At 45.2% G+C, this 27,355-nt stretch overlaps 1 protein-coding gene across 11 annotated transcripts in view; it reads right to left on the reverse strand.

Moving 5' to 3' along the window:
• The window catches only part of LOC139071863 (protein mono-ADP-ribosyltransferase PARP6), a 64,299-nt gene extending 37,987 nt beyond the window's left edge, over positions 1–26,312 (reverse strand). For 2 of the 11 annotated variants that reach the window (XR_011521668.1, XM_070555177.1), the window contains exons 1-19: positions 25,908–26,308; positions 24,689–24,846; positions 24,237–24,314; positions 18,084–18,193; positions 17,715–17,775; positions 17,419–17,509; positions 17,144–17,210; positions 16,510–16,659; positions 15,736–15,886; positions 12,578–12,709; positions 12,297–12,392; positions 12,103–12,195; positions 9,977–10,102; positions 9,741–9,806; positions 9,526–9,593; positions 9,334–9,382; positions 9,135–9,247; positions 8,014–8,086; positions 5,018–5,087 (exon numbers count right to left, since the gene is read on the reverse strand). Coding sequence is in view for 10 of the 11 variants with exons in the window: in XM_070555177.1 (XP_070411278.1) it covers positions 5,018–5,087; positions 8,014–8,086; positions 9,135–9,247; positions 9,334–9,382; positions 9,526–9,593; positions 9,741–9,806; positions 9,977–10,102; positions 12,103–12,195; positions 12,297–12,392; positions 12,578–12,709; positions 15,736–15,886; positions 16,510–16,659; positions 17,144–17,210; positions 17,419–17,509; positions 17,715–17,775; positions 18,084–18,193; positions 24,237–24,314; positions 24,689–24,691 (1,597 nt within the window). In the remaining variant the exon portion in view is untranslated. Of the gene's footprint in view, positions 1–5,017; positions 5,088–8,013; positions 8,087–9,134; positions 9,248–9,333; positions 9,383–9,525; positions 9,594–9,740; positions 9,807–9,976; positions 10,103–12,102; positions 12,196–12,296; positions 12,393–12,577; positions 12,710–15,735; positions 15,887–16,509; positions 16,660–17,143; positions 17,211–17,418; positions 17,510–17,714; positions 17,776–18,083; positions 18,194–24,236; positions 24,315–24,688; positions 24,847–25,907 lie in introns of all 11 variants that reach the window. The other 9 variants (XM_070555175.1, XM_070555179.1, XM_070555182.1 and 6 more) reach the window with 8 other exon arrangements.
• Between the last annotated feature and the right edge of the window lie 1,043 nt (positions 26,313–27,355).

Genomic DNA, 27,355 nt, shown 5'->3' on the forward strand with positions numbered 1-27,355 from the left:
AGGTCTGAGATATATGGAGGAGAGAGGTTGTGGATTGCTTTGAAGGTATGGAGGAGAATTTTGAAGATGGACCTGAATTTAACTGGGAGCCAGTGAAGCTGCTGGAGAACCGGGGTGATGTGGTGAAAGGAAGGGGTTCTGGTGATAATACGGGCTGCTGAATTCTGGACCAGTTGCAGTGTTGGCATGGTAGTCCCCCAAAAAAACCATACTGTGCTTCCCCAACAATAAGCCCTGGGTTTCCAAAGACATAAAAGCAACCATGAACAAGAAAAAAAGAGCTTTCAGAAATGGTGACAGAGATCAGCTGAAACTGGTGCAAAGGGAGCTGAAAGCCAAGATTGCTGAGGGGAAAGAGTCCTACAGACGGAGGCTGGAAAACAAACTGCAGGAAAACAACACCAGGGAGGTGTGGAATGCCATGCAGGCTATCACTGGCCTGAGACAAAAGAGAGGTGTTGGGATGGAGGGGGATGTCGAAAGTGCTAACAACCTAAATCTACTCTTCAATAGGTTCGACTGCCCAGCGTCTCCTGTCTCCACAGCCAGCTCTTCCCATCTTCTCCTTCCATCCCACCCCTTCTCCTGCCTCCTCTGACTGTCTCACCCTGTCCCTCTCAGCAGATGACATCAAAAAAGAACTGGGCAGACTCCACCCTGGCAAAGCTGCTGGTCCTGATGGTGTCAGTCCAAGAGCCCTTAGGTGCTGTGCTTCCCAGCTGTCTAGTGTTTTACAACGGATCTTCAACATGAGCCTGGAGATGCAGAGCGTTCCATCACTCTGGAAGACATCCTGCCTGGTTCCTGTCCCTAAAAAGATCAACCCGTCGACCCCCAGTGACTACAGGCCAGTGGCTCTGACCTCACATGTCATGAAGACGCTGGAGAGACTCGTCCTAAAACATCTGCGGCTGCTGGTGGAGCCTTGGCTGGATCCCCTGCAGTTTGCTTATCAACCTCTTATCGGTGTGGAGGATGCCCTCATCTACCTGCTGGACCAGGCATATTCTCATCTGGACATTGCTGGGAGTACTGTGAGGGTCATGTTCTTCGACTTCTCTAGTGCCTTTAACACGATCAGACCATCACTGCTGGGGAACAAGCTCACGGAAATGCAGGTGGACGCCCCACTTGTAGGTTGGATTACGGACTATTTAACAAATAGACCATAGCATGTCCGGCTGATGAGCTGCCGCTCAGATAACATCCTGAGCAGCACGGGGGCGCCGCAGGGGACAGTCCTATCTCCCTTCCTCTTCACGCTTTACACATCTGACTTCAGGTACAAGTCTCAGTCTTGCCATCTGCAGAAATTCTCTGATGACTCTGCCATCGTGGGCTGTATCAGGGATGGTCAGGAGGTGGAGTACAGGAGTGTGGTGGACAGCTTTGTGGAGTGGTGTGAGCGAAACCACCTACAACTTAACATCACAAAGACTAAGGAAGTGATTATGGACTTTAGGAAGCAGGCCCCACCTCCTACTCCTGTCACCATAAGAGGGGCTGAAGTTGAGATCGTTGAGGACTACCGGTACCTGGGGGTTCACTTGGACTGTAAACTGGACTGGACCAAGAACACCAATGCTATCTTCAAAAAAGGGCAGAGTCGGCTTTTCCTACTGAGGCGGCTCAGGTCAATGTTGGTAGGAAAATGCTGACCATGTTCTACCACTCGGTGTTGGAGAGCGTTGTGTTCTTTGCAGCTGTGTGCTGGGGCAGTGGGGTGAAGATAGCTGATGCCAACCGGCTGAACAAGCTGATTAGAAGGGCTGGGTCTGTCCTGGGTGTTAGACTTGAGACCCTGGAGGAGGTGTCTGAGAGGAGAATGCTAAAAAAGCTTCTCTATCATGGACAACCCCTCCCACCGCATGCACGCCCACATGATGGACCATCGAAGCACACGCAGCAAAAGACTCATTACCCCGAAATGCAGAACTGACCGCCACAGGAAATCCTTCGTACCGGTGGCAATAGGATTGTTTAACTCTTCCTCACCCTGTAGGTGATTCTCCTAAAACTGTTACCTAGGTTACTCTGTTCCCTCCCAGACGGTGCAATATTACCCAAGAGTTCTGATTGTAAATATGTTTTTATCGCCCCATCATATCATATGCTTCTACTACCCCTTATTGTATTACACAATACTTTAATCACTTTTGTGAATCGCCTGCACCGACGGCTTAATTACTTATTCACAAGGATGCAGTCATGTATTTAATTATTGAGATATGCGATTGCTTGTTTTGCACTATCCTACTAGCCTGGCAAGCCAGATTAAATAAATTTATTATTTAGTCTGGCCACGCTCCATTGACGGTTCTCGGTTGTGGGGCGGGTTCTACCGTTGTCTTTCAAATGATCTCCGCATTCCACTGGACAATGAATGTGACATACTCTTGTTTCACTCTGTTGCATCATCCCACCCACCAGGCATATAGAGTGCCCTGATTGGCCCACAAAGCGGATAAAGCTCTGTGATTTGTTCACTAAGCAGATAGAGCACTATGATTGGCCCACCATTATGGACCAATCACAGCTCTTTATGTGTTTGAAACCCCTCTAGAGAGTTGTGATTGGCTAGCCAGAGTCCTGGTAGGAGCTGCGGAGGTTCCAATGGAGCGTGCCTAGACCAAACTTTGCAAAGCAAGAATTTGGTCTAGTTCACTAGGCTACTATCCTACAGGATACTACTGTAGATCATTTTTTAATGTATATATTGTATATCATATTTCTATTTCACCTGTTCCTTTGTCTCCAACTGCTTTGAGCATGTACATGACACAAGAATTTCCCTCGGGATAAATAAAGTTGTTCTTATCTTATCTTATCTTATCCTAAGGGTCTACGTAGGGGGCGGGCGTATTACGTGAACGGACTCATCTGATTGGCCGCATATCAGAAGGGCTACATTTGATTGGTCAAATAATACTTCCGCGTAAAAAACAGAGCTGGTTTACAAAAAGCTGATGTATGACACGGATGGAAATGTTTGAACCAAACATTTATCGCTGTTTTTGACGTGCTTTGCGATGGGCCTATCGCACGTCCTGTTATCGCAATGACGATAATTTTTCGATATATTGTGCAGCCCTAGTTCCTAGTGTCTCTAGGTCTCTAGTGTTTTTGCATTTCTCGGTTTAAATATTTGGATTTTTGATTTTTGGTTTTTGGCTCCCTTCCTTCCTTCCTTCTCCTAAATAAAGTATTTTACTTTCATCATCCACCTCCTGCCTCGTTCATCTGGTTCTCTGCATCTTGGCTCCTAAACTTCCTCCTGCCCAACCTGTGACATCTTCTTATTCAGTCGATTTTAGTTCAGCATGAATGTAACAATAATACTAATAATGATAATAATAATACATAAGTTTTAAAAAGCACTTTTCACAACAACTCATAGATGCTGTACAACTAGGAGACAGACAAGACAAACGTGTGTGTGTTTTGTTTTGTTAAGCACTTTGGTCAGTGTTTGCTGCAGTAAAGGGCTACGTAAATAAAGTTGACTCGACTAACTCTTCAATCTTGCAGAGAAGCAACATTAGCAACATGCTAACTGCAAGTTTTTATCTCCAACACGAAATCCTACAATATCCGGATGTTTCTGGATCCATGTTAAAGAGAACAGCGATAAAACAGCCACCAAAGATCAGATCCAAACTCACCAACAAGCTGATTCAATCAAGTCACGGTCCGATTTAAGCTCTACCAAGCTCCAGAGGCCCAAAGCCCCATCAGCTGATGATGTAAGGCAGGGGTGTCCAACTCAAATCCACACGGGGCCGAAATGAAACTCTGGGACGGAGTCGCGGGACAAACTTATTTTTTGGAAAAGTGACGGTAAATTTGCACATTTTCTTTATCAACATAAATGCAGTTTTGAACCTTTAAATTTGGAAACAAACTTATTTCTGCATTAACACTGAATGTGGAATAACCAGATTACACACGAGCAAGTCAGTTTTAAATAAAAGGCATCAGTGGTATTCATTACTTGTGGTATATTCAGCATTTTATAAATCTATTCAGGATTTATGTTTTCTTGTTTATTCATTTTTCTTATGTTTTATTCTCCTTTTTTCTCCTGTAATGCGTGTCATCGCTGCTGTGACGTCTAGCTTTCCCAGGAACAATAAAGGGATTTTCTATTCTATTCATCTATCTGCAGCCTTTCCACTTCCTGTTTACTGTAGGTTAAATCTTTTCTCACGGGCCAACAACAAAATAAAATATAATTTTATCTTAAATGAAAATGCAACATCTCACCTGTTAACTTTCATGTTTTGGAGCAGAAAAAGAGCATAAAACCAACATATTTAAAGCTCAGTTTGCTCCACTGGTTTACTGTGATGCTCACCTGTTCCAGCCAGATACCTGCATCATGGGGTTGATCTGAGCTGAGGAGGAGACTCCTGTTGTTTTGTTCATCTTCATCATAATAACGACAACATTAGATGACAACAGGTGCTCACATAGGTTTGTGCTGCTGAACATGTCTGAGCAGCTTGACCACGTTGTTGTGTGTCGGGGAGGAAAAATAAAAACTACAGCAGCCACAGAGTCTGCGGATTTTAGCGTGTCGCTGCTCGCTGGAGTTATATCGACTCTGGACGTTAGTTGGAAAACTTTCCATTTCAGTCGTGAACACATTACTGAGCGGCTAGAATCTCCGTTTCTGGGCTTCAACGTCGGAAAATAGCTGAGTGAACTCGGCGCTGAGTGAGAGGAGTGTTTGGTTTGTCCGAGACAGCGGAGCTGCAGACACCGGCAGCAGACGCTGGAAAAAACACAAAGGAGGGGGCGCTTCGGCTCCACGCTAACGCCGCAAAGCATCATGGAAGTTGTAGTCTTTGCGGTAAAAGTCAGTGGGTCAGTTTTAATATATTTTTGATATTTATCTCACGGGCCACATAAAAATGCTTCGCGGGCCACATCTGGCCCATGGGCCTTGTCTGACACATGTGACGTAAGGGAAGCTCCAGGTTCACATCACAAACACACCGAGTGAACAGGTTCCTACCTGAGTATCCAAAAGATATGCTGGAGATGGGGCTTAGATAGATTCCTTTTCCGTACGCCGCTCCGTGAAGCTGCAGATTTAAAAAGGAGGAAGAAAGATGATGAACTGAGCAGCCCTACATTTACACACAAGTAAAGCACAATGCATCCTCTGCTGAATCCAAGCATCAGGTATCTAGACGCCTCCTGACAGACGGTGAAAAGTCACTCAGATCTGGTCTGAACATCTTAAATATGAAAAGGATGTGAACACTTCCCATTTTAGTGGAGATTAGATGCTTTTTGAATATTGTGAAATCTTACGTTGCTCAGGGATTGAAGTAATGCTCACATGACAAATGAGATGCCATGAGAGCGCAGATCAAGAGACATGAGGCTTGTGAAAACTGATGGAGAAGAGGTGAAAGAGCATGGGAGCAGAACAAAGAGTTTGGGTTTTAGGAGGGAGAAAGGTAGACGACAGCGTGCAGCACACATCTGCAAACTGTACTGGAATTAAAACCAAACAATAAAATGAGATTTGGGGATTGAAGCCGACTCAGTCCCTCTTTTCCTGTGAAACGGTGACAGAAGAAAGGCGTGGGAGCTGAAACGGTGAGGAGAGGGAGGCAGATGAGCTGAGATCAAAGATGGAGAGTTCAAAAAGTTCGAGAACAAAGACGGCACAAATGAGACGTGTCTCAGCGTGATGGAACAATCCTGACCAACGTGAACAGTTCAACCAGTCCTGGGATTTCACATTTAATTGCATTTAATCTGTTTTCAGGATATCTCCGAGCACTCATTATCGGAGGCATTGTGCCAATGAGACAATCCTGTGCATTCTCTGTTGCTCGGTTACAACCTCAGCAAAGGAGCTGAGAGCTAAAGATGGATGCAGAAGTTGTTTTCAGTCAGTTCATCATTCTGATTTGGTTTAATAGTCCCTCTCACTAATGTTTTGTTCTAGGTATATGATTACCCGTCTGACAGCACAAAGGGGGCAGAAGTAATCACGACAGAGCTTGTCCTTTGCATCTTTTAGATTCAGACCAAGCTTGTGTGCTGCTTAAGGTGGCCGACCCTCCTGGCATCCCAGCTGGCACTACAGCACACCCTATAAATGCCACAACAAGAGCAAAATGTTGCTGCAGTCAGCAGACAATGAAGCAGCTGACGCTGGCCAGAAAAGCACCCACAGTGCCCCGCTCACTGAAACGCCAGACACAGCTGGCAAAATGGAGTCAGTTAGCTGTAAGATCGACTCAGAAACAGTGGCGGATTTAGCAATTTGAGGGCCCAAGGCGAACACAGACATGGGGCCCCTTACAATTAAGTTTTGACAATCTTCTCTTTAAACGGATTTGCGAAGCTCTCCTCTCTTCTGGCATGACTTATTTTCCCTTTTTATCAGTCCTCCTCTGTTTTCCTGTCTCTCTCTCTCTGAGTTCCTTCAATATTTGCTCTGCTTTCTTCTTCCTGTCAGCGCTCCCGTGCTGTTGCCTTTCTTTTTTTTCTTCTATTTTTTATTTTGGTCCATGTTTTCCTCCTTTAAAAGTTTTCCATTGTCGTTCCTTTCTGCTTACGTTGATGTTTACATGGAAAAACGACGTCACTTTTGAAGTGAAGATAAAAGCTTTTTTAAAGCAAGCTGCTCCTTTCTCTTACTGACCCTTTGCACGTGATGTCACGCCACTCATGTGACCGCCCCCTTCGCCATGATGGACGGCAAAAAGACCGTTTACACCCGTAGAAACTCCAGCGAAGCTAGTCAAAACAAGCCAGTTTGTAGCCTTTCATGGTTTATGGAGTTGATTTGACAGTAAAATGGTTTGAGCTTGCTGCGTGGTCGGCTGCACTAACAGACGAGGACGTAAACTCAACTCGTTTTTTATTCTTAATAACTTTGATGGAGACTGAGGACGGAGATGAACTGCAGCGATCAATCAAGCGGACTAGCAGCCCTCAGATTAGCAGCGAACATGTTTTTACCGGTAAGATTAACGTTAATTTATTCCACGAGGAAGACAGGGACAGGGATAAATGTGATGTGTTTATACTAGTTATTGATAATCCTGATGGATGGGTGTTTCACCACGGAGGCTGCGCTCCGTCCACTGTAGTGTAAAGCGAGACAATCATTAACAATATTAAAGCTCCGATGTATGATTACGTGTGTTAAAATGACGTTATTTATTTATATGAGCGTCGGCGTTCAGAGATCTTCTCATTCCGGTGTGACAGCAGCAGCTGGACCCGGTAACACCACCAGCAAAAGAAGCTGGTCGGGATCCGGACGTTTTAACAGTCAGCTTTGGTGTAAAGTGAAACGCTGTTTACAACATAAAGTTATAAATCCAGAGGGGTGAATTTAGGAAAAGTCAGCAACATGTTTACATCAGTGAACAGCTGCAGAGAGAACGTAAGCTAACGTTGGTAAGCTAGTTAGCATACCGCTAGATGCGCTACTTCTTCTGATAACTGAACTGGGCATGGACTAGTTGAAGGAATGCTGGAGGAGTTTTGTTTTTGTTTTGATTGCAAAAACAATTTCAGGCTCTACTTTTCCCTTTGTTTAGTACTCGTGTCGCTCACTGGTTACATGCTTTTGCCGTCCAGCATGGTGGACCCACGTGACTAGGTGACGTCAGTACAAAGGGTCAAATGGAGCCACTAGGATAACTCCATTTCATGCTTCATGTTTTGACTACCGCTTCGAGTTTGTTACGAACGCTCCCGCCTCTCTTCTTCTTCTTCTTATTTGTGGTCTTATGGCACTTGACAAACAACACTTTGGTGCATTACTGCCACCAACTGGATTGGACTGGAATGACAACCAATCACTTCCTGTTTGTGCATCAGCGTCTTAAAGGAATGGTCCATTGTGGCATTAACAGAGGGGTGCCAGCAGTTAGGGATAGGGGCCCCCCAACATAAGGGCCCCCAGGCGGCCGCCGACCTATGCCTAATGGTAAAAACGCCACTGCTCAGAAGAACCCTGAAGCTGCGGTTCCCTACCTGCAGTTTAGTGTAGGAGGCGTTGACCAGTCCATTCCTCAGAACAGAGTGCCAGTTCTCTATATGGGAACCACTGGAGCCAGATGGACGAGGCAAGAGAAAAGAGAAATTCAACAAAAGCTTGTGGGAACTTAAAATCCTGTGCAACAGTTAGTGTTCGGAGCAAATCCCCGAGGGGAAAAACACCTTTTAAAGAAATGACAAAATAACTTATTCTGTTTGCTTTTCATGACTGTTGATCTCTTATTTAATTAATAAGAAAGAAGTGTGTGTGTGTGTGTGTGTGCGTGAGTGCGAGTGTGTGTGTGTGTGTGTGTGTGTGTGTGTGTGCGTGTACTGTATGCGTGTGTGTAGGGGGGTTATTACAGCTCTGTTTCTTAAACATGCACAGGAATGATCTTTTGTGAGTTCACTAAAACCAGCTTTTATACATGAATCTGTTGAAAACATGCAGCTCCAGCAGGGCAGCCTATCACTGCTGGCTGCTTCTCCAAATGTCTTCAAAGAAAACAGTAAAAATAGTTTTATGATGATATTTTTGGAACATCTGAAACCAAAATCCTTTTTCCTACATCTTCAAACAGATAAAAACGTATTTTACCTAAAAACGGTGTTGTATCTGAAGGTTTTGCAGCCCTAAACCCACTCTGAGCACGTGCATGCTTGCATGAATCTAATCATATGAGAATAACGAGAGGGAAGCCAGGCTAAAGCACACTTTGGGCTTGTTTCGTTCAGAATGATTAAATCTGAAGCATCGACTTGCAGCAAAGAGAGACTGTTAGCTGTGCTTGTGTGTTGGTCGTACCATGCCAGTGCCCAGATGGGTGGCGTGTATCTAAAATATTCAGCAGAGCCCCATCTGCCACAGTACAAATCTGTCTCAAACACGATTATAGCTGGCTCCGTGTGCTGGCTATGAACGACGGTGTCCCTGTCCAAAAGAACGGCCGCGGCTAAACAGCCACGTCCCCGTTAGTCATGGTGTCGAGCTCCAAATGATCCTAACTCTGCTTTCCTTTTTAATCCAGACGACTAGGATCAACAGAACATTTTTACCTGAAACGTAATGCAGCAGAAGATTCAATTCAAAACCTGAGTGTGTTCGCGGGTCGACTCACTGGAAGGCGAAGGTGCTGCCATAGAGCTTCTTGGCAGTGCGAAAACGAGCTTCCTTGGCTGGGGGGCTGCTGAGCAGCAGGAACTGGTGGGACGTGTGCATGAACTTCAGTTGCTGTCACAATGACATCACAGAGAGGGACGAGGGTATGATTAAGAAAGGGAAAGTGCTTCTGGAAGCCAGCGGTCCTGGATTCTTACCCTGCTGAGAGGCAGTTTGACGATATGAGACCTGTTACTGGAAATGATCCTGCAAGCACAGACAGGGACGAGAGACGATTCAGTCCTGACTGAATCTGAAACTGAGTTGGGATTTTGTTTACACGCACACCGAGCTCTCTGATCAGAAATAAAACACCAAATTATGCTTTTGGATCAGATTCCTGCACTCACCACTGTAGCAGGGGATGGGCCAAAGGGTCCAGCTTGTCCATCTGTTTCTTGATCTCCAGATATGAACCCTTTAACACATGAAGACAAGCTGCTGGTGGTTTGTTCTTCACACGAAGTCAGTGAGACTGTTTGTCAATGATCTACAACAGTTTGATCTAAAAAAGATGAACAGCCCACCAAACACTCAGGATCCCTCCCCCACCTCCTCCTTGTACCTGGGTCATTTCACGGATGGACATGACACTGTCCAGCGCTTTCTGCAGTCTCTCATAATTCTTCTTCTGTGTTCACCCGTTGAGCCAAACGTGTTGGGTCAGACGAGAACAGAAAAACAAACAAAACAACATAAAAGAGTCTAAAATCACTTCAGTATGTGAAGGTTTCACTTTGATGTTTAAACCCTCCCAAAAGGGCGGCCGGTAGACCCAATCCCAGCCGTGAGGATGCTGACCTTCGGGTTGAACGCCAGAGTCTTGGGATCATTTGGATCAACGACTGATGGGTAAGGTTCAAAGATGATGCTCTTACGGGGAGACTCGAGTGCAGCTCGACACATAGCCACGAGTAGGTCCACCACCTGGAAAGAGACGTTTTCCAGCTCTTACTGACTCCTTTAGCCGGTTATTCTTCCTGATTTTCTTTTACTTTACTCCTGCTGTGGATCTGATTGCTGTGTTGACAGCAACAATTCGCAAAATGAGGGACAATAAATGGATATTCTATTTTATTCTATTCTATTCTATGATAAGATAAGATAAAATATTATATCTGGTTCAATTCTATTCTATTTGCTTTGGAACTATTTGCTTTGGAACTATTTGCTTTGGTTCTATTTGCTTTGGAACTATTTGCTTTGGTTCTATTCTATTTGGTTTGGATCTATTTGGTTTGGATCTATTTGGTTTGGTTCTATTCTATTTGGTTTGGATCTATTTGGTTTGGATCTATTTGGTTTGATTCTATTTGGTTTGGATCTATTTGGTTTGATTCTATTTGGTTTGGATCTATTTGGTTTGGAACTATTTTCTTTGGTTCTATTCTATTCCAGTTGGTTCTATTTTATTATATTGGGTTTGGATCTATTTTTTTCTATTCTATTCTATTCGGTTCTATTCTATTCAATTTGGTTATGATCTATTTGGTTTGGATCTATTTGGTTCTATTCTATTTGGTTTGATTCAGTTTGTTTTGATTCTATTTGGTTTGGAACTATTTGCTTTGGTTCTATTATATTCTATTCTTTTTGGTTTGGATCTATTTGGTTCTATTCTATTCTATTTGGTTTGATTCTATTTGGTTTGGAACGATTTGCTTTGCTTCTATTCTATTCTATTTGGTTTGAGTCTATTTGGTTCTACTATGTTCTATTCTATTCTGTTCTATTGTTTAGGATCTATTTGGTTTGATTCTATTCTGTTCTATTCAGTTCTATTCTATTCTATTTGGTTAGGATCTATTTGGTTTGGATCTATTCTATTCTGTTCTATTCGGTTCTATTCTATTCTATTACTCAATTACCCTGAAACTCGTTAATTCACTGAGAGATGAATTGTGCCCGCTGCCTTTTATGAAGGAGTCTAATTTTGTGCCGAGAACTGACGGAGCTAAAGCGTTTCTGACGATCTCACTCACTCAGTGATGCTAAATCCCACCTGTCCAGTTAGTGCTCAGAGTGTGTGCTGTGCATAACTCCCAGCTAATAACACACTTAATGTTTTAGTCTGGGACGATTAGCTACAGCCAAGCTAAGAGTTGACACGATGTGTTTCCTTCTGATCTATTTAGTCAAACATGTAAAAAAAATCTTTAGATAAGAAACTAAAATATTCATCTTCCTGGGTTAGACTTTTAGGAGTAAACAGGTCAACAGTTGTGGGTTGTTTGGACAAAAGCGTCCAAATAAATAAACATAAACATGCTTCCATTACAGGACTCGTGTCAAAGCGTAAATCTCTTTTCCAGCTAACTCCAATAAATACAGTTTATAATATATTTATACAAACATTCAATTTTCTTACTGAGAACAGCAGAAACACTAATCGTTTAATTTGCCTTCATATGAAAGCCGTGCATCACTCATATTTGAATACATTTAAGGAACAAATTCAAAGATACTTTATTAATCCCAGAGGGAAATTAGAGCCTCGTAAGTCGTACTCTGGGGGGGAAAGCTCTGTTCAGCATAAAGAATTCAACCAGAGTTTCACCGAAGCTATTGCAGGAGATTTTTTCATGTTCAGCCTGCATGAAAAATGCAGATTGATCCATTATTATCAGAAATAATCATTAAAAATGGTTTCTCAGTGAAGGACCTTTACTCGTGAAAACTAGCGTTGTCCTTACCTTTTTAACTAAGTCCCTGTCTCTCCCTGAAAATATGTTCTTCATCTTATTCAGAAGAAAATTATTTCTAGAATAATCGTCTGCATTTGGCCAGAGCCTAAGTCACCGTTCAGCGATGCGTGACCTCTTCTGTTCATTCTACTGCTAAACGAACACACTGGGAAACCAGAGAACCTGCAGAAGCAAATAAAAATGAAAACATGTGAAAAGTTGTGTCTTTTGGGTTGTTCTTGCCTCCGCCCCTGTAGCCACCTCCTCTGCAGCTCCAGACATCACGCCCAGGGTGTAGAAGGAGAACACACACAGCTCCCTGGTGCAAACGGCAGGCTGCATAAAAAACACACACATCCCAAACAGGAAGAGGGCACACGAACGTTTACCGTGGGCTGCACTGCAGTAGAAATCTGTCTTTTCCTGTTCTCTGGTACCTTCAGCATGGACCCGTTCTGAAACACGTGCTGCTCGTCACAGACCACGCAGTACTCGTTAAGCGTGGGGATCCTCTGCTCCGAGTACTTCATTATCTGTCAGGGCAGAAGCACAGAGGAGTTCGTGATCAGATCACCCCCGTGAACTCCATCGTGTAGAGCAGCAAGGGCAGAAAAGTAAAACACTGAGATACAATATAAGCCATTTGTTTATCTAACGTCATCATGACCCAATGGCAGGAAGCACAAACGCTTGGACCTTCATCTCCTGAAGCTCTAACCTGCACTAAGAAGCCGTACTCCAGAGTAGGGATGTTCTTGCAGTGGCCGCCCGCCTGGGATGAGAAAAACAATTCAATCAGCTGCCTCGTGGTAATCTGCGCTGGGGCCCTGGCCGCCGGGACAGCCACAGTCTGATGAGTCAAGTGAAGACAAAGCATTATGGGAAAGGGCGCAGCAGCCATGTTTCAGTGGGGGTGGGGGGTCGGGGGTGACAACGACAGGTGGATCAGGTGGACTAAAACAGCAACATGAGCTTAAAACTGCAGCTACATTTCTTATCGGGGAGGTTACAAGCATCACAGACAAGATCCACACTCACCGGAGTCTTAAATAGACTAACGGATCAAAAGACATTTATTCCATTTTTTTGTTAAATTTCAGATCAAATGTAAATTTTTAAAAATGGAATTTTCTTATGAGGATTTTTATGTCCAAACCAACCTGGCTTCAAGTAAAAGGCTCCTAATTGTAACAACCTAGAATCATGTTTGTGGTAAATGGCCTGTATTTGTCTTCTAGCGTCCTGGAGCCCCCCAAGGCACTTTACATACAATCAGTCATTCACCCATTCACACCCTGGTGCTGATGAGCCACAGCTGCCCTGGGGGCACACTGGCAGAGACGAGGCTGCTGTACACTGGCGCCACCGGTCCCTCCGACCACCACCAGCAGGCAGGGTGGGTTAAGTGTCTTGCTCAAGGACACAACGACAGAGACAGGTTGAGCGGAGCTCGAACCTGCAACCTTCCTAACCCTAACCCTAACCCTGATCAACCAAGGAGACTTCTGTCCCACTCTGATTTGCAGAATTGTCTGAAGTCAGCCACATTAGAAGCTCTTCCTAACCTCGTGGCATCAGCAGGTTTACCATTGGCTCGGCTAGGTAGGCGGGGCTAACACAGTTCTCTGTGTTTGTGTCGAGATGCTGGGCGGGCTGAGCGCCACTCTGGCAGAGCTTTTTAGTACGTTGAGCTGAGAAAGAGCAAAACAAAAACGACTGCGGCCGCTCAGGAGCGGCGCGTGTTTGAAACAGCTTAGGTAGCAGCTTCGGGCGCGGTAGACCTGAGCTTTAGAGACGGAGCAGACAGAGGAGCTGCTGGTTCAACGCTGTATGATGGACTGCCGGGCTGAGTAAGTCACGCTGGTATTCTGATTGGTCCTAGCGCTATCCAGCTGTGATAGATGATAAATGACCCGCACTCGCATAGCGCCTTTCAGAGTCAGAGGACTCCAAAGCGCTTTACACTACAGTGCATCATTCATCCATTCATCATTCATCCATTCACACACTGACGGTGGTGAGCTACAGCACCGGTGTCAAACGCCAGTCCTCGAGGGCCGCTATCCCATGTTTTAGTGTTTCCTGTTTCAACACACCTGATTTCAATCAGCAGGTGATCAACAGGCTTCTGGAGAGCCTGATGAGGTGCTGCACAGGTGAATCAACTGTCGGAGCAGGGAAACAACAAAAAGATGCAGGATCCCGCTGCTCGAGGACTGCAGTTTCACACCAGTGAGCTACAGTGTAGCCACAGCTGCCCCGGGGCGCACTAACAGAGGCGAGGCTGCCGAGCGCTGGCGCCACTGGTCCCTCCAAGGCAGGGCGGGTTAAGTGTCTTGCCCAAGGACACAACAGCAGAATTATCTGTCCAGAGCTGGGATCGAACCTGCAACCTTCTGATTACAGGACAACCCACTCCACGTCCTGAGCTGCTGCTAACCCTAACCCAAAGCCTAACCCATAATGCCTTTATAGTAGAACCACGACCTCTGACCTTAACTTTAAGAAAGCGAGGCCTGCGGTGCTGTAGATGTTGCTCTGGGTTTCGTGTTCTTGGAATGCTTTAGAATGTGTTCTCAGGCAGGTTCTACTGACGTAAAGGTTTGGCATTAACCAGGTCTGGGTGAAGCTGCTGATGCTGAACTCAGCTTTCTAAATCGTGCACCCACTCTCACCCTGTTTGTCTTTCACTAGGGTTACAGGGAGCTGGAGGCAGGGGACACCTGGGACAGGTCACCATTCCATCACAGGGCCCCACAAAGACAAACAACCACTCACAGCCACACCTACACCACCACACCCTAATGTGCATGTTCTTCGTCTGAGGGAGGAAGCTGGAGTACTCAGAGAGAGACCCATGGGGAGAACAGCCTAAGTCCACGCAGAAAGGCTGCAACCAGGATTTGATCCTGCAACCTTAACTGTGTCGCCATGTACCCTTCTCACAATTATTTTAAAATGTAAATTATACTGCTTACAGTAATTAGGCTGCTTATACTGAGCCAGGATCCTCTGGAGGTTTCTTCCTGTTAAAAGGGAGTTTTCCTCTCCACTGTCGCTGCATGCTTGCTTAGTATGAGGATTGCTGTAAAGACTCTGACACTAGTCAGTGACTTGATGCAACCTGCTGGGTTCCTTATATAGGAAACTTGTAACTGATTGGCTTAATGAACTGACCTGTAGTGGAATGATTATGTGTGAAGGTCCTTGAGACGACTCTGGTCCTGAGTTGGCGCTTTTTAATAAACTTGAAATTAATTGAACTGAATTGAACTGAATATAATTGAACTGAATATAATTGAACTGAATTGAACTGAATTGAACTGAATTGAACTGAATTGAACCGAACTGAATTGAACCGAACTGAACTGAATTGAACTGAACTGAATTGAACTGAATTGAATTGAACTGAATTGAATTGAACTGAATTGAACTGAATTGAATTGAACTGAATTGAATTGAACTGAATTGAACTGAATTGAATTGAACTGAATTGAACTGAATTGAATTGAACTGAATTGAATTGAACTGAATTGAAATGAATTGAACTGAACTGAATTGAACTGAACTGAATTGGACTGAACTGAATTGAACTGAACTGAATTGAACTGAACTGAACTGAATTGAACTGAACTGAATTGAACTGAATTGAACTGAATTGAACTGAATTGAATTGAACTGAATTGAATTGAATTGAATTGAACTGAATTGAATTACTGTTGCACACAGGGCCCACCAGGTTGGTTTGGAAAGTTTTGTTCCCTCAGTAACTGAAACTGAAGCTCTTTTTAAGTCTGACAGAAAACCTAAAGCAGACACGTCTCATAGATGCACATTAACTAGGTGTGTTACAGATTTCAGGTGTGATGTTCTAACCTGGCTGTTTGGTGGGTAGCTGAAGAGCTCCCCTTTGGAGTTCTTCATCGTACACGAGATGGAGCGGTTCATTAGGCGGGTCACTCTCAGCTCAGGGACACTTAGCTTCCCTTTTAAAACCGTGTCCTGGATCAGAGGGAAACTTGGAGACCTGGCAAATTCCAAACACACAGAGCTCAGAATCTGTTACAGAACTAGGTCCAGAGATTGTGATTAAATGGAACCAAAAGCAGCTGTAACGTTAGAAAGGTGCTTATACCTGGGTACAATTTCTGCTGTGGTCTCTCATCCCACATTAACATCAGGTCGCTAGGCTGAAATAAGTTTAGACAGCAGCTCCAGTCACTAACTCCTGGAAACCAGTGCTGACTTCCACCTCTACTCTCAGTGCACTATCCATGTACCCAGCTGTCAAAACAGCCCCGTTAGTAGCGCTGACCACCATCGCGTGGGCCAGGATTCGCTCCCTGTGCTCTCATAACTGTCAAAGCATCCAGACGGAGCCTGGGAAGAGGCTCTCCCCACGGGAACTTTTGTCACATTTTGAATGAAGCCAGTCCATGTGCCGTGTCAGAGCTTCCTTCTCCTGCTCATTTTCCACATTTGAGCTTTTTTCAGACAAAATCAGAGAATTGTATTACTTAGTGGTAAATCCAGAGCTGGCATTGTAAAACCTAACCACAACTAGAAGCTCTCTGCTTACAAAGCAAAGAAATAATTATGTTAATAACCAAGAAACATTAAAGGCCCATGGGAGAAGGAATGGGGACCTACTTAGGAATGGGGGAGAAGATGCTGAGCCCAGCACGGAACTTTTTGATGGTCCCCCCAGCTTTGAACCAGCTGTGCCTCTTCTCCTGCTGGGCCTTGAGGAACTCATTACTGAGGTGCTTCCACTGCTGGGAGGTGAACGTGCTCAGGATCCTGCCACACCATAAAACAATCGGAGTTTTCTACATTTTATTAATGAAAATAAAAACGTATTCATTGTAAATCAGACCTTAAAAACAGGCTAAAACCGGCATTACCATCTCAGCAGGTGATTACATGTTCTTTGTGTCTGAACTTGTGTTTGTCTGTGGTGTTTGCAGAGAAAACTCACGAATCACCGGGAAGGTTTTCAATTCAAATTCAAAAAAACTTTATTAATCTCAGAGATCAGACATGCATACATACACATGAAAAGGTTTTCATGAAACCTTCAACAAGGAATTACTGCTTGATTGATTGGTTGATTGATTGGTTGATTGGTTGATTGATTGGTTGATTGATTGATTGGTTGATTGGTTGATTGGTTGATTGGTTGATTGGTTGATTGATTGGTTGATTGATTGGTTGATTGATTGGTTGATTGATTGATTGATTGGTTGATTGATTGGTTCCTACTGCATTAAGCACATTTGCTTACTTTTTGAGCTGCAGTCCCAGACTGAATCCATCTTTGTTTGAAGGCTGGAAAACATCTACTGATGGCTCTGAGTAAACAAAGATGACTAATGTTATTACACAATAGGCTCACACACACACACACACACACACACACACACACACACACACACACGCTTTGTTTCACTCTCCCTCGTGTATAGCGCATACTGTGCTCCCCTCCCACGCTCGGTGAGTGGCACAAATACCCAACATCTCTCACTGAAAACCAACATCTACACTGACATCTGCACTTACCGGGTCCGTCGAGGTACTGGGAAAGAGAAAAGCGCAGTCTCAGGATAATGGGCTCTGTTCGGATAACTTTCCAAGCTGTGGCAACCTCCTCCTGAGTCAGACACACACACACACACATGCATATACACATACACACACAGAGTTAGAAGCCTAATTAGGGCCATTTCTCATTACATGAATAACTTATGAGCAGCAGATGCATTATTAATGATGTTACTTCACAAAATGTCAACATTAGAATAGTAATGAGCAATGTCAGGGGAGGGGCTTGTGGTGTGCGGAGAATGCTGACTCACATCCAGGAAGCTGATGTTAATATGAAGATCGATGTCCACATCATCGATGGTTCCGTACTCCCTGTGCAGGGAAACCACAACAGAGACCTTAAACTCGCTTCTTTACACTGATGTTGTTCAGCTTTGCTGCCGGCGAACCAAGCTAACCCTGACCCAAGTTCACCAAGTCTCATTTCATTCCTAACACTGAGATTTTCAGTGTGTGTGTGTGTGTGTGTGTGTGTGTGTGTGTGTGTGTGTGTGTGTGTGTGTGTGTGTGTGTGTGTGTGTGCGCGTGCGTGTGTGTGTGCGTGTGCGTGTGCGTGTGTGTGTGTGCGTGCGTGTGTGTGCGTGTGTGTGTGTGTGTGTGTGTGTGTGCGCGCGCTCTACCTGACAGAGATAGCACTGTCGGTGTAGATGTCTTTCACAGCCTCTACGTCTGCGTCTAGCTGAGGGTGGCGGTACAGGTCAGCAGCACAGCTCCCCTGCAATAAGCAGCACTGGTCACAGTTATAGCAGCGAATGAATCCTCAGTGATTCCCAAAGGCTTCTTTAACTCATGCAACCCTAAGATGGGCGACCGAGGATGGTTGTAACACTTTTTGTTCGAGCAAATGTAACTCAGTGGTCCACCGTGGTAGAGAGCTCCACTTTTAACACGTGGTACCCATATTTGTCTGCTACAGATTGCATGCATTTGGGCTTCTACCACACGATCACAGATTAGTTAAATTACTGTTAAATTCAAAGAGGCATGTTGTAAGAACCCACCCCAGTACCGGGGGAGTTGTAACTGATGTAGCAGTGCAGTTATCCACATTAATGGGCAGCAGTAGCTCAACAGGTTGAGCGGGTTGCCCAGTAATCAGAAGGTTGCAGGTTCAATCCCGGCTCCGGACAGAGAATTCTGCTGTTGTGTCCTTGGGCAAGACACTTAACCCACCTTGCCTGCTGGTGGTGGTCAGAGGGACCGGTGGCGCCTGTGCTCGGCAGCCTCGCCTCTGTCAGTGCGCCCCAGGGCAGCTGTGGCTACATTGTAGTTCATCACCATCAGTGTGTGAATGGATGAATGATTCACTGTAGTGTAAAGCGTTTTGGAGTCCTCACTCTGAGAGGCGCTATACAAGTGTGGGTCATTTATCATTTATCATTTAATAAATGTACTGAAACACGTACAACGCTGACATCTGATCCACTCTTCTCTGGCCTGAGCTACCAAAGTGCTGCAAGCCCAGACCTTTTCATCGTCGTCTGACGAGTCTGCATCTGATGTCATCAGGCTAAAGCCTTTCGATTGTCATTTTCTTCCTCTGATGGCTGTTTTATGCATCCGCCACCGAGGCATGATGCAAAACTGAGACCAGTGTAAAATGACAACATGGCAGGGAGAAGGCTGTGACATCTACCCACCCCATGCCAGCCTACCATTAAGAAGCTAACCATCTATAGCGTTTAGATTCAAAGCTAGCACTTATGCTAGATATGGAATGAAACTACTGGTTGAGCTTATGAAAGTCAAACAATTGTATCTATAACACAAAGGACATTATGTGCAAATACTCGTGATGAAAATGTTTACTTTCCTAACTGAAAATGTGTTTTATTCTTCCAGAAAAGACTGTGAGACATGTGGCTTTGTTAGTGTGCTCAGTGGGCATCAACTGCATTGACGACATTAACGTAGCTCGCTTCTGATTGGTTAAACGGAGTGTTACAACCATCCCCAGTCTCCCCTACTCTCACACACACACACACATGCACATGTACACACCACAACATCACAATATCGGTCATTTATGGCCTAACTCTTTATAAATAATGTCCTGAATGGAGAAACAAAGGATCGATGCACATGGAGAAACAAAGGATCGATGCACAAACGGCTAGGCTCCACAGTCAGGAACAAAGTGTAGTGCTGTCACCTCTAATCTCACAATGTCTCATTCACCATCTCTGATCTGTCGTTACACAGATGCTCAAACAGAAATGTTATCATTTTCCTGCGGGGTTCGACCCAGGATGAACTGGCCGTGCAACTTTCACAGCTGCTGTTTTGCATCAAACAACCACAAGATTTGCTAAAACAACGGCAGAGTGACGATAGAGAATAAAACCGCACAAACCAAAATGAAATGGTGAAGATCCCAGCTACCCTAAATGCACTCTGACCTTGCTAGAGCTCGGGTTAGCCACTAGCTCAACCGTTCTATTTTTTATACTGATGTCATTCAGGAAGTTATTTACAAGAGATGGGGTTGTACGCATGAACCTTTACACAGAAATAGACTGAAAATTGGCCAAAATATCCCTTTAAGGCTGTTCAGACATTCATGTATATTCTGCGCTAGATCCTTGTCCAGTGTAACAAACTAAGAGTTAGGGGTGGGCAATATAAATGATATAAGGTAGAAATGATATAAAATTGGGTAATGATAGAGCTCTTGGCGATAACACGTGACGTCACGAAGACGTGTACCCTGCTGACATTGGGACAACTGAATGGCGGTGGCTGCAAGCATGGAGTGGGTGGAGGAGGAAGCCTATATGCCTCAAGTGGCATATATTTGCCACATGAGGATATTTAAGAGCATGTCATTTTGACATATATAAACAGAGGAAAAAATATATCGCAATATATATTGTTACCGCCATGGACGTAATTTTGGGGGGGGACAGGGGGGACATGCCCCCCCCCCCCCCACCCACACACACACACATTTTCCAAAGTCAAGTTTTGACCCCTGCACTTTTTACAATCCAAAACAATATTACGCTATATTAAATTAACACTGGATGAGCTCTAGGACCAAGCATAAAACAACTGTTTGTGTTGAAGTCTGTTTCCTATTAGAGCATACCATAAAGATACCCCTCCCCCCTCCTCCCTCCCCCGTGTCCCCCCCACTTCTAAAGTGAAAATTACGTCCATGGTTACCGCACATGCTTCAGATTATATCGCAATATAAATTTGAGGCCGTATCGCCCAGCCCTGCTGAGTCTTGTTTTGGTTCCTGGTATCGCAGGCGCCGGTCGGCTCAGCTCTGGAGTAGACTACAGATCCCACATCTCCATCCTTATCTTCACTCAGCTGCTTCCATGTTCTCTGACTTCACTGAAATGAGCTCCACTAGATTTACATTTCAATCAAAAGACGTGGAAGATAACGCTGAGGCAAAAACAGGATAGCTAACAGATTAAGATCTTAGGTAGAAGTGATGCAATCAGCTTCACAAGATGAGAGGATGAACTGAATGTTGGTGATGAAAACTCGTTTGCTGCCGTCTGCATGGGAGAAAACAGGTGAGCGATGAGCACTGCTGCGATTAGTTTATGAGAAAATTCTATATTTCCATCATGTTTAGAGGGTTTGGGGTTTAAATGACATATTTGCATTTAGAATCGAATGTAAAGACAGATTTATTAGGAGGTATTAAACTCTTGACATAAGCAAAAATGTTGGCTCTGCTCGGTGAAGCGTGAGGGAAACGTCCGTCGCAGAACCCGTCTGCCTGTCAGGTCAGCTGTTTACCGCACTGCCGAGACATTTGGTCGGACATGAAGACCAAGAGTTAGGAGCTGCAGTTATTTCTGGGGAGAACTGTTTAAACGCAGAGTTCAAATTTACATTTTTACTGTGACGATTAAACAAAAGCTTAAAAAATACCTGATTGTAACTAAAGATCAGAATCAGACACTATGATTGGGTTTCGTGGATGCAGTCATTTCAGTGCTAAACAAAAGAAAGGACAGTTTTCCCTCTCTGAGAAAATAAAAAAGCTAACTTATGCTTACAGCTGCAGGCCTTACATGTGGAAGAATGACTTCCTTTATTTCTATTTCTGTGTTTCCAACACGGCCAGAATCGGGATTGGCGGGTCGCAGTTGTACAAGAATGGGAAAACAGTATCAGCCCTCGTAAGCATGGTCTCTAACGGTCTCAGCCTTCTCTACTTCACTGTTCTAAATATAAAAAACAAATGTTAAAACAAGAATAAATTACATTAAATCTACACCTAAAAGGCATGGATGAAGAACACGTCTCCACAACAACTTCATTATTGACTAGGGATGCTCGATATTGGCTTTTTACAGATATGTACCAATATTGTCTGAGTCTTAATTTCAGATATCGATATAAGCTGTGCCCCCCCCCCCCAACAAAGAAAAACTAAATATTTTAGGTTAGGTTACTAACATCTCTTATCATACATTCATACACTTACAACCCCAGGGGTAAACCCACACACCTTCCTGCCTATCTTACCATATTGCTGCTGTTCAGCTCCATGCAGTGAAGCCTGCTGAAGGCTCCACCCAGCTGCTCCCCATCACGCTAATCAGCTGCAGCTGCTACTTAAGGAGCTGCTGAACTCTCAATCAAGGAGGGTTTGAAGAGTCGGGAAGGGGGTTGAAGAGTCTGGAAGGGGGTTGAAGAGTCTGGAAGGGGGTTGAAGAGTCGGGAAAGGGGTTGAAGAGTCGGGAAGGGGGTTGAAGAGTCGGGAAAGGGGTTGAAGAGTGGGGAAAGGGGTTGAAGAGTGGGGAAGGGGGTTGTAGAGTCGGGAAGGGGGTTGTAGAGTCGGGAAAGGGGTTGAAGAGTCGGGAAGGGGGTTGAAGAGTCGGGAAGGGGGTTGAAGAGTCGGGAAGGGGGTTGAAGAGTCGGGAAGGGGGTTGAAGAGTCGGGAAGGGGGTTGAAGAGTCGGGAAATGGGTTGTAGAGTCGGGAAATGGGTTGTAGAGTCGGGAAATGGGTTGAAGAGTCGGGAAGGGGGTTGAAGAGTCGGGAAGGGGGTTGAAGAGTCGGGAAATGGGTTGTAGAGTCGGGAAGGGGGTTGAAGAGTCGGGAAGGGGGTTGAAGAGTCGGGAAGGGGGTTGAAGAGTCGGGAAGGGGGTTGAAGAGTCGGGAAGGGGGTTGAAGAGTCGGGAAGGGGGTTGAAGAGTCGGGAAGGGGGTTGAAGAGTCGGGAAATGGGTTGTAGAGTCGGGAAGGGGGTTGAAGAGTCGGGAAGGGGGTTGAAGAGTCGGGAAGGGGGTTGAAGAGTCGGGAAGGGGGTTGAAGAGTCGGGAAGGGGGTTGAAGAGTCGGGAAGGGGGTTGAAGAGTCGGGAAGGGGGTTGAAGAGTCGGGAAGGGGGTTGAAGAGTCGGGAAGGGGGTTGTAGAGTCGGGAAGGGGGTTGTAGAGTCGGGAAGGGGGTTGAAGAGTCGGGAAGGGGGTTGAAGAGTGGGGAAGGGGGTTGAAGAGTGGGGAAGGGGGTTGAAGAGTGGGGAAGGGGGTTGAAGAGTGGGGAAGGGGGTTGAAGAGTGGGGAAGGGGGTTGAAGAGTCGGGAAGGGGGTTGTAGAGTCGGGAAGGGGGTTGAAGAGTGGGGAAGGGGGTTGAAGAGTGGGGAAGGGGGTTGAAGAGTGGGGAAGGGGGTTGAAGAGTCGGGAAGGGGGTTGAAGAGTCGGGAAGGGGGTTGAAGAGTCGGGAAGGGAGTTGGTTGAGAGCTCATGTGTTGGATTAGTCTCCTTTTGAGTATTTAGAGACTTTTTAAACTTAGCTGCTTTTGTTTAGTCTCTTTGGCGTTTTATGAGACTTAAGTAAACTGGTAGCCTTAATTTAGTTTCTTTTACGTAACTCGAGAATTTGCTTAATTAGCTCTTGACATTTAAGTTGGAAGCCTATAGTGAGGCCTTTTTGTTTGTACTTTTCAGACAGAGAGCGTTGTCTTTTGGTTGTATAGGTTCAAGCAGTACTACCTGATAGCTCTATTTTGGAGAGTGTGTCCTTTGGTTGTAGTGTTTTATAGTTATTTACTCGTTTTAGAAACGAGTCACCTTGAGTTAGGCCCTTTTAGTTGAAGGCCTTTGTTGAACTTCTCTGTAATACAGCTTCCTCTGGTATGTGACTGCTGTGTTGGTACTTTAAGTTTTGTAGAAGAAAGCTAAATCCAGTTGGGACATTTGTGTAAACATGTTTGGGTTGTGGTAAAGTTGCCCCGGTGGCACTCCAAAACCGCACAGTTAGCAAACTCCAGTCATTGTTAACATCACAGAAAAGTCTATTGGACATCCCTCTCAGAAGCTCCTAGACTCCAGAGGGGGATGTAACACACTTTAAACATGTTCTGTGCAGAATGACAACAGGAAAAGTGCCGTGGTTATTTTTGCCTCCAACAGCAGCTGAATCTTCTCCAAATAAACCAGAATATCTTTAACTCAGATCTATCATATTTTGGCATTTAGAGAGAAGTAGCTGCAGAGTGTGATGTGTAATGTGTGCGTGACGGGTAAACGTGTCATTAAGACTAAAAACCAATACAGATGTTTTCCACTAATGAGTTTTAATGCTGATATCGGCTGATAATGATGATGGACCGATAATATCGAACATCCCTATAGTTGACCCAAGTCTGCACAGGCTGGTAACTGAAACTATGTAAGGGATGCAGAATTAGTCCCTGTGCTAAATGCTCATTTTTTTCAAAGGTGTTTTGAAGTGAAACACTAACAAAAACATGCTCAGAAGTAACAGAAAGATCCAAGAGAGAGGGGGAAGGTGCCTTCGTTACCTGAATCCCGTACAGGAACTGTTCGGGTTCGTTCTCCCCGTCCGACTCCTCGTCTGTCCAACACTGGCCTTTGATGTCCTGGGGGCGTTTTAAAAATACCGTTAAAGCAGAGCGGAGAGAAAATGCAACCTCTTCCTAACATCCTTTCATCTCTTCTCTCTATCTAGCCTCCTATTCAAACACGGCTTTGTAGCATCTCAGAGGAATGATTTGTTTCTGAAGGACGGAATATTCTCGGAGTTCTTCTTTCTAAAAATATCTAACTGAGGAGGAAAAGAGTCCATTTTAAAACATGAAAACAGATAAGTCTTTGTTCTTTTTAACAAAGCACAAAGACTTATATAATTAAAAATCTGTTGCACGGTTTGGTTCATCCTACATGAAGCGATGGCTCTTCTGACAAAGCTAAATCAGATTCAGTGATCACACCAATAGGATCCCAGCTGTCTTACCATTGGATCTGCTGTTCATAAGGCTCTCTCAGACAGGTTTGGGCCTTTGATTGCTGCCAACCATCGCAGCCTGTCTCCAGGTGAAGGGAACAACAACAGACAAGCACACAGCTGAGTCTGACCGCCTCCTTTTCTCTCCCTCCTCAGAACGACGTGGCCTTAGAGAAACATCAAACGTTCAAAAATAAAATCAGCAGAGGAAGAAAACACGAAACAAAGAGGGTCCTGCTAGTGATGCCATGCTCCGTCAGTAGTGCCCTCCTCCTTTTTTGTTTAAATCGCCTGCACTTCACCTTGCCGTGTATCCTAGCAACAGCCACCTCTGCCTCCTTTCAGAGTGGCATTAATCACTGTAGAGAAAACGTGTGGGAGGAATGTGCGGTACGATCAGTACCCAGGACGTCTCCGCGTCTTTGTTTAGATTCATTTTCCAGGAAGCTCTTCTGATAACGTCAGAGCGCCAGAGGTTGTCTTGTTTAGTTTTCTTAAAACAGAAACCACGCAGTGATTTTAGCGTATTGTCTAACTGTGTTTGGTAAATAAATGAGAATTAAAACCTGGAATGTTGAAGGATTGTGGAGATTTGAGTTATATGAGGTGTTATATAAGTGAATTACAGATAAACTGTGGTGTCTTTATCTTTTGTAAATGTGCAAAAAAAGCATGATTAGCATTGCACTGCAGTAACACACGACAAGTCACACACGCAGACTCAACAAGCAACGTAGAAAAGGAAGGAAGTCAGTAAGAAGTGGGCAAATAAACACTACAGACATGCATGAAGGCATCCGTGATTTTTGCTCGTTTATTGCCCTGACAGACAGATGTTTACACGTCTGCAGGCGTCTCTGTTTATGCGCACCGATCCGGACCCCACTTTCCTAAAATCACCCTTCCTGACATCACCGGATCACATCTCCTCAGCCCTTCGTTCTTCCTCCACACGCCTGCTGCCATGTTCTCAAGCCTGCTAGCATCTACATCCCTCACACCCCCACACTCCCCGCCATTCCCCCGGCCTCTGTCGTCTCACATACCAACCGAGTCACCGGCAAGCTGAGCCCACCCACCTCCCCCTGCATGCACGCATAGATTCACCATCATCGTTCCCGTTCCTCCTTCCCTTCTGATAACAGTTTAGCCTGAACACAGATGCAGCCGGGCGGATTTCCCCTCCCCCTCTAAGCCCTGCACCCCCATCACATCCATCCACTCTTACCTCCAGAGGATGGAGACCGGGATGCTGTCCTTGCCTCAGCTGCTCCCCCTCTTGAAGGGAACACCTGCTTTCCTCTCTCTCTCTCTCCCTCAGTGGCCGTTTTCCACTGAAAGGACAATAAGATCATTAAAATACAAACGAGGAGGAATCGGAGCACCGCAGGCGGATTCCTGGCGTGTCTTTCTGTCGGTGTGTGTACGCAGGCGCGTCAGCTCGGTGTGTGTGAGTCTGTGTGTTTATCTATTGCAGATCTCTGCTCTTACTGCTCTCTTATATTTTGCCTGACAACACTGAGGGGTCTGAGCATGCTCAGTGAGACCAACCAAGCCAGTCATGTGACTCGCAGCTGACTGCACTGCTGCTGAGAAATCAGAGAGAAAAATGTCTGATCTGATGTGTGTGCGTGCGTGTGTGTGTGTGTGTGTGTGTGTGTGTGTGTGTGTGTGTGTGTGTGCGTGCGTGTGTGCGTGTGTGTGTGTGTGTGTGCATGCGTGTGTGCGTGCGTGTGTGCGTGTGTGCGCGTGTGCGCGTGTGCGCGTGTGTGTGTGCGTGGTTGCACAAGTCAGTATCCATTAATGTGTCATTGTGCTCTAGAGGCAAGTTCTGGTCTATTTCTGGGCTTTCATGTTTGGTTCTATAAGAAAAAGTGAACCATGCACGAAGCACCATACGTCACATTTCAGCGTGCACAGCTTTTCTGCACCTGCGATGTAAACCGAGCGATTACAGATGATTTCATAAGTTCTAATAAAGCCAACGTCTCTGTTACTTTACAGAAAAACCTACCTGCATGCGTCGCTGTGTGCATGCGGGAGCTGACGATGGTCGCTGGGCCCGTGAGCTAATCAGTCTTTAGCCTCATTGTCTCAAGGTTTCTATTTAGGAACTCACGGATTATGGGCAGGTACGGGGCCACCTGTCCATCCAGTTCAAAAGGTGCAGTGAAGATTGACACGCGTGTTTTCGGCCAGAGGGGAGAAAAAACTGGAATGATCAAAGTTATCAACAAATCAACCTTAACGGCAGTTTGATGTCAAGTCGCAAGAAATTCAGCAGCTTTGAAAAGTCTTAACCCTCCCACTGTCCTGATGGGCGTGACCCCGGGAGGAAAGTTGACCATTGAGCAGGGCTGATGGTTTATCCCTGCTCAATGGTCAACTTTCCTCGCGGGGTCACGCCCATCAGGACAGTGGGAGGGTTAAATCAGAGAAAAGGACCTCTCTTTACTGTGCATTAAAAGTTTTCGATTTTTACTGTTAAGTATGAAACATAAGATGCCCTTGTAACTTTTAATTAATCAATATGTAATCCGTAGGGTGGCCGGGCTCAGCCTTAGAGATAGGGTGAGGAGCTCGGACATTCGGGAGGGACTCGGAGTAGAACCGCTGCTCCTCCAGATCGAAAGGAGCCAGTTGAGGTGGTTTGGGCATCTGGTCAGGATGCCTCCT

The sequence above is a fragment of the Nothobranchius furzeri genome, chromosome 9, assembly GCF_043380555.1.
Source record: "Nothobranchius furzeri strain GRZ-AD chromosome 9, NfurGRZ-RIMD1, whole genome shotgun sequence".
In the NCBI taxonomy this organism is placed as follows: domain Eukaryota; kingdom Metazoa; phylum Chordata; class Actinopteri; order Cyprinodontiformes; family Nothobranchiidae; genus Nothobranchius; species Nothobranchius furzeri.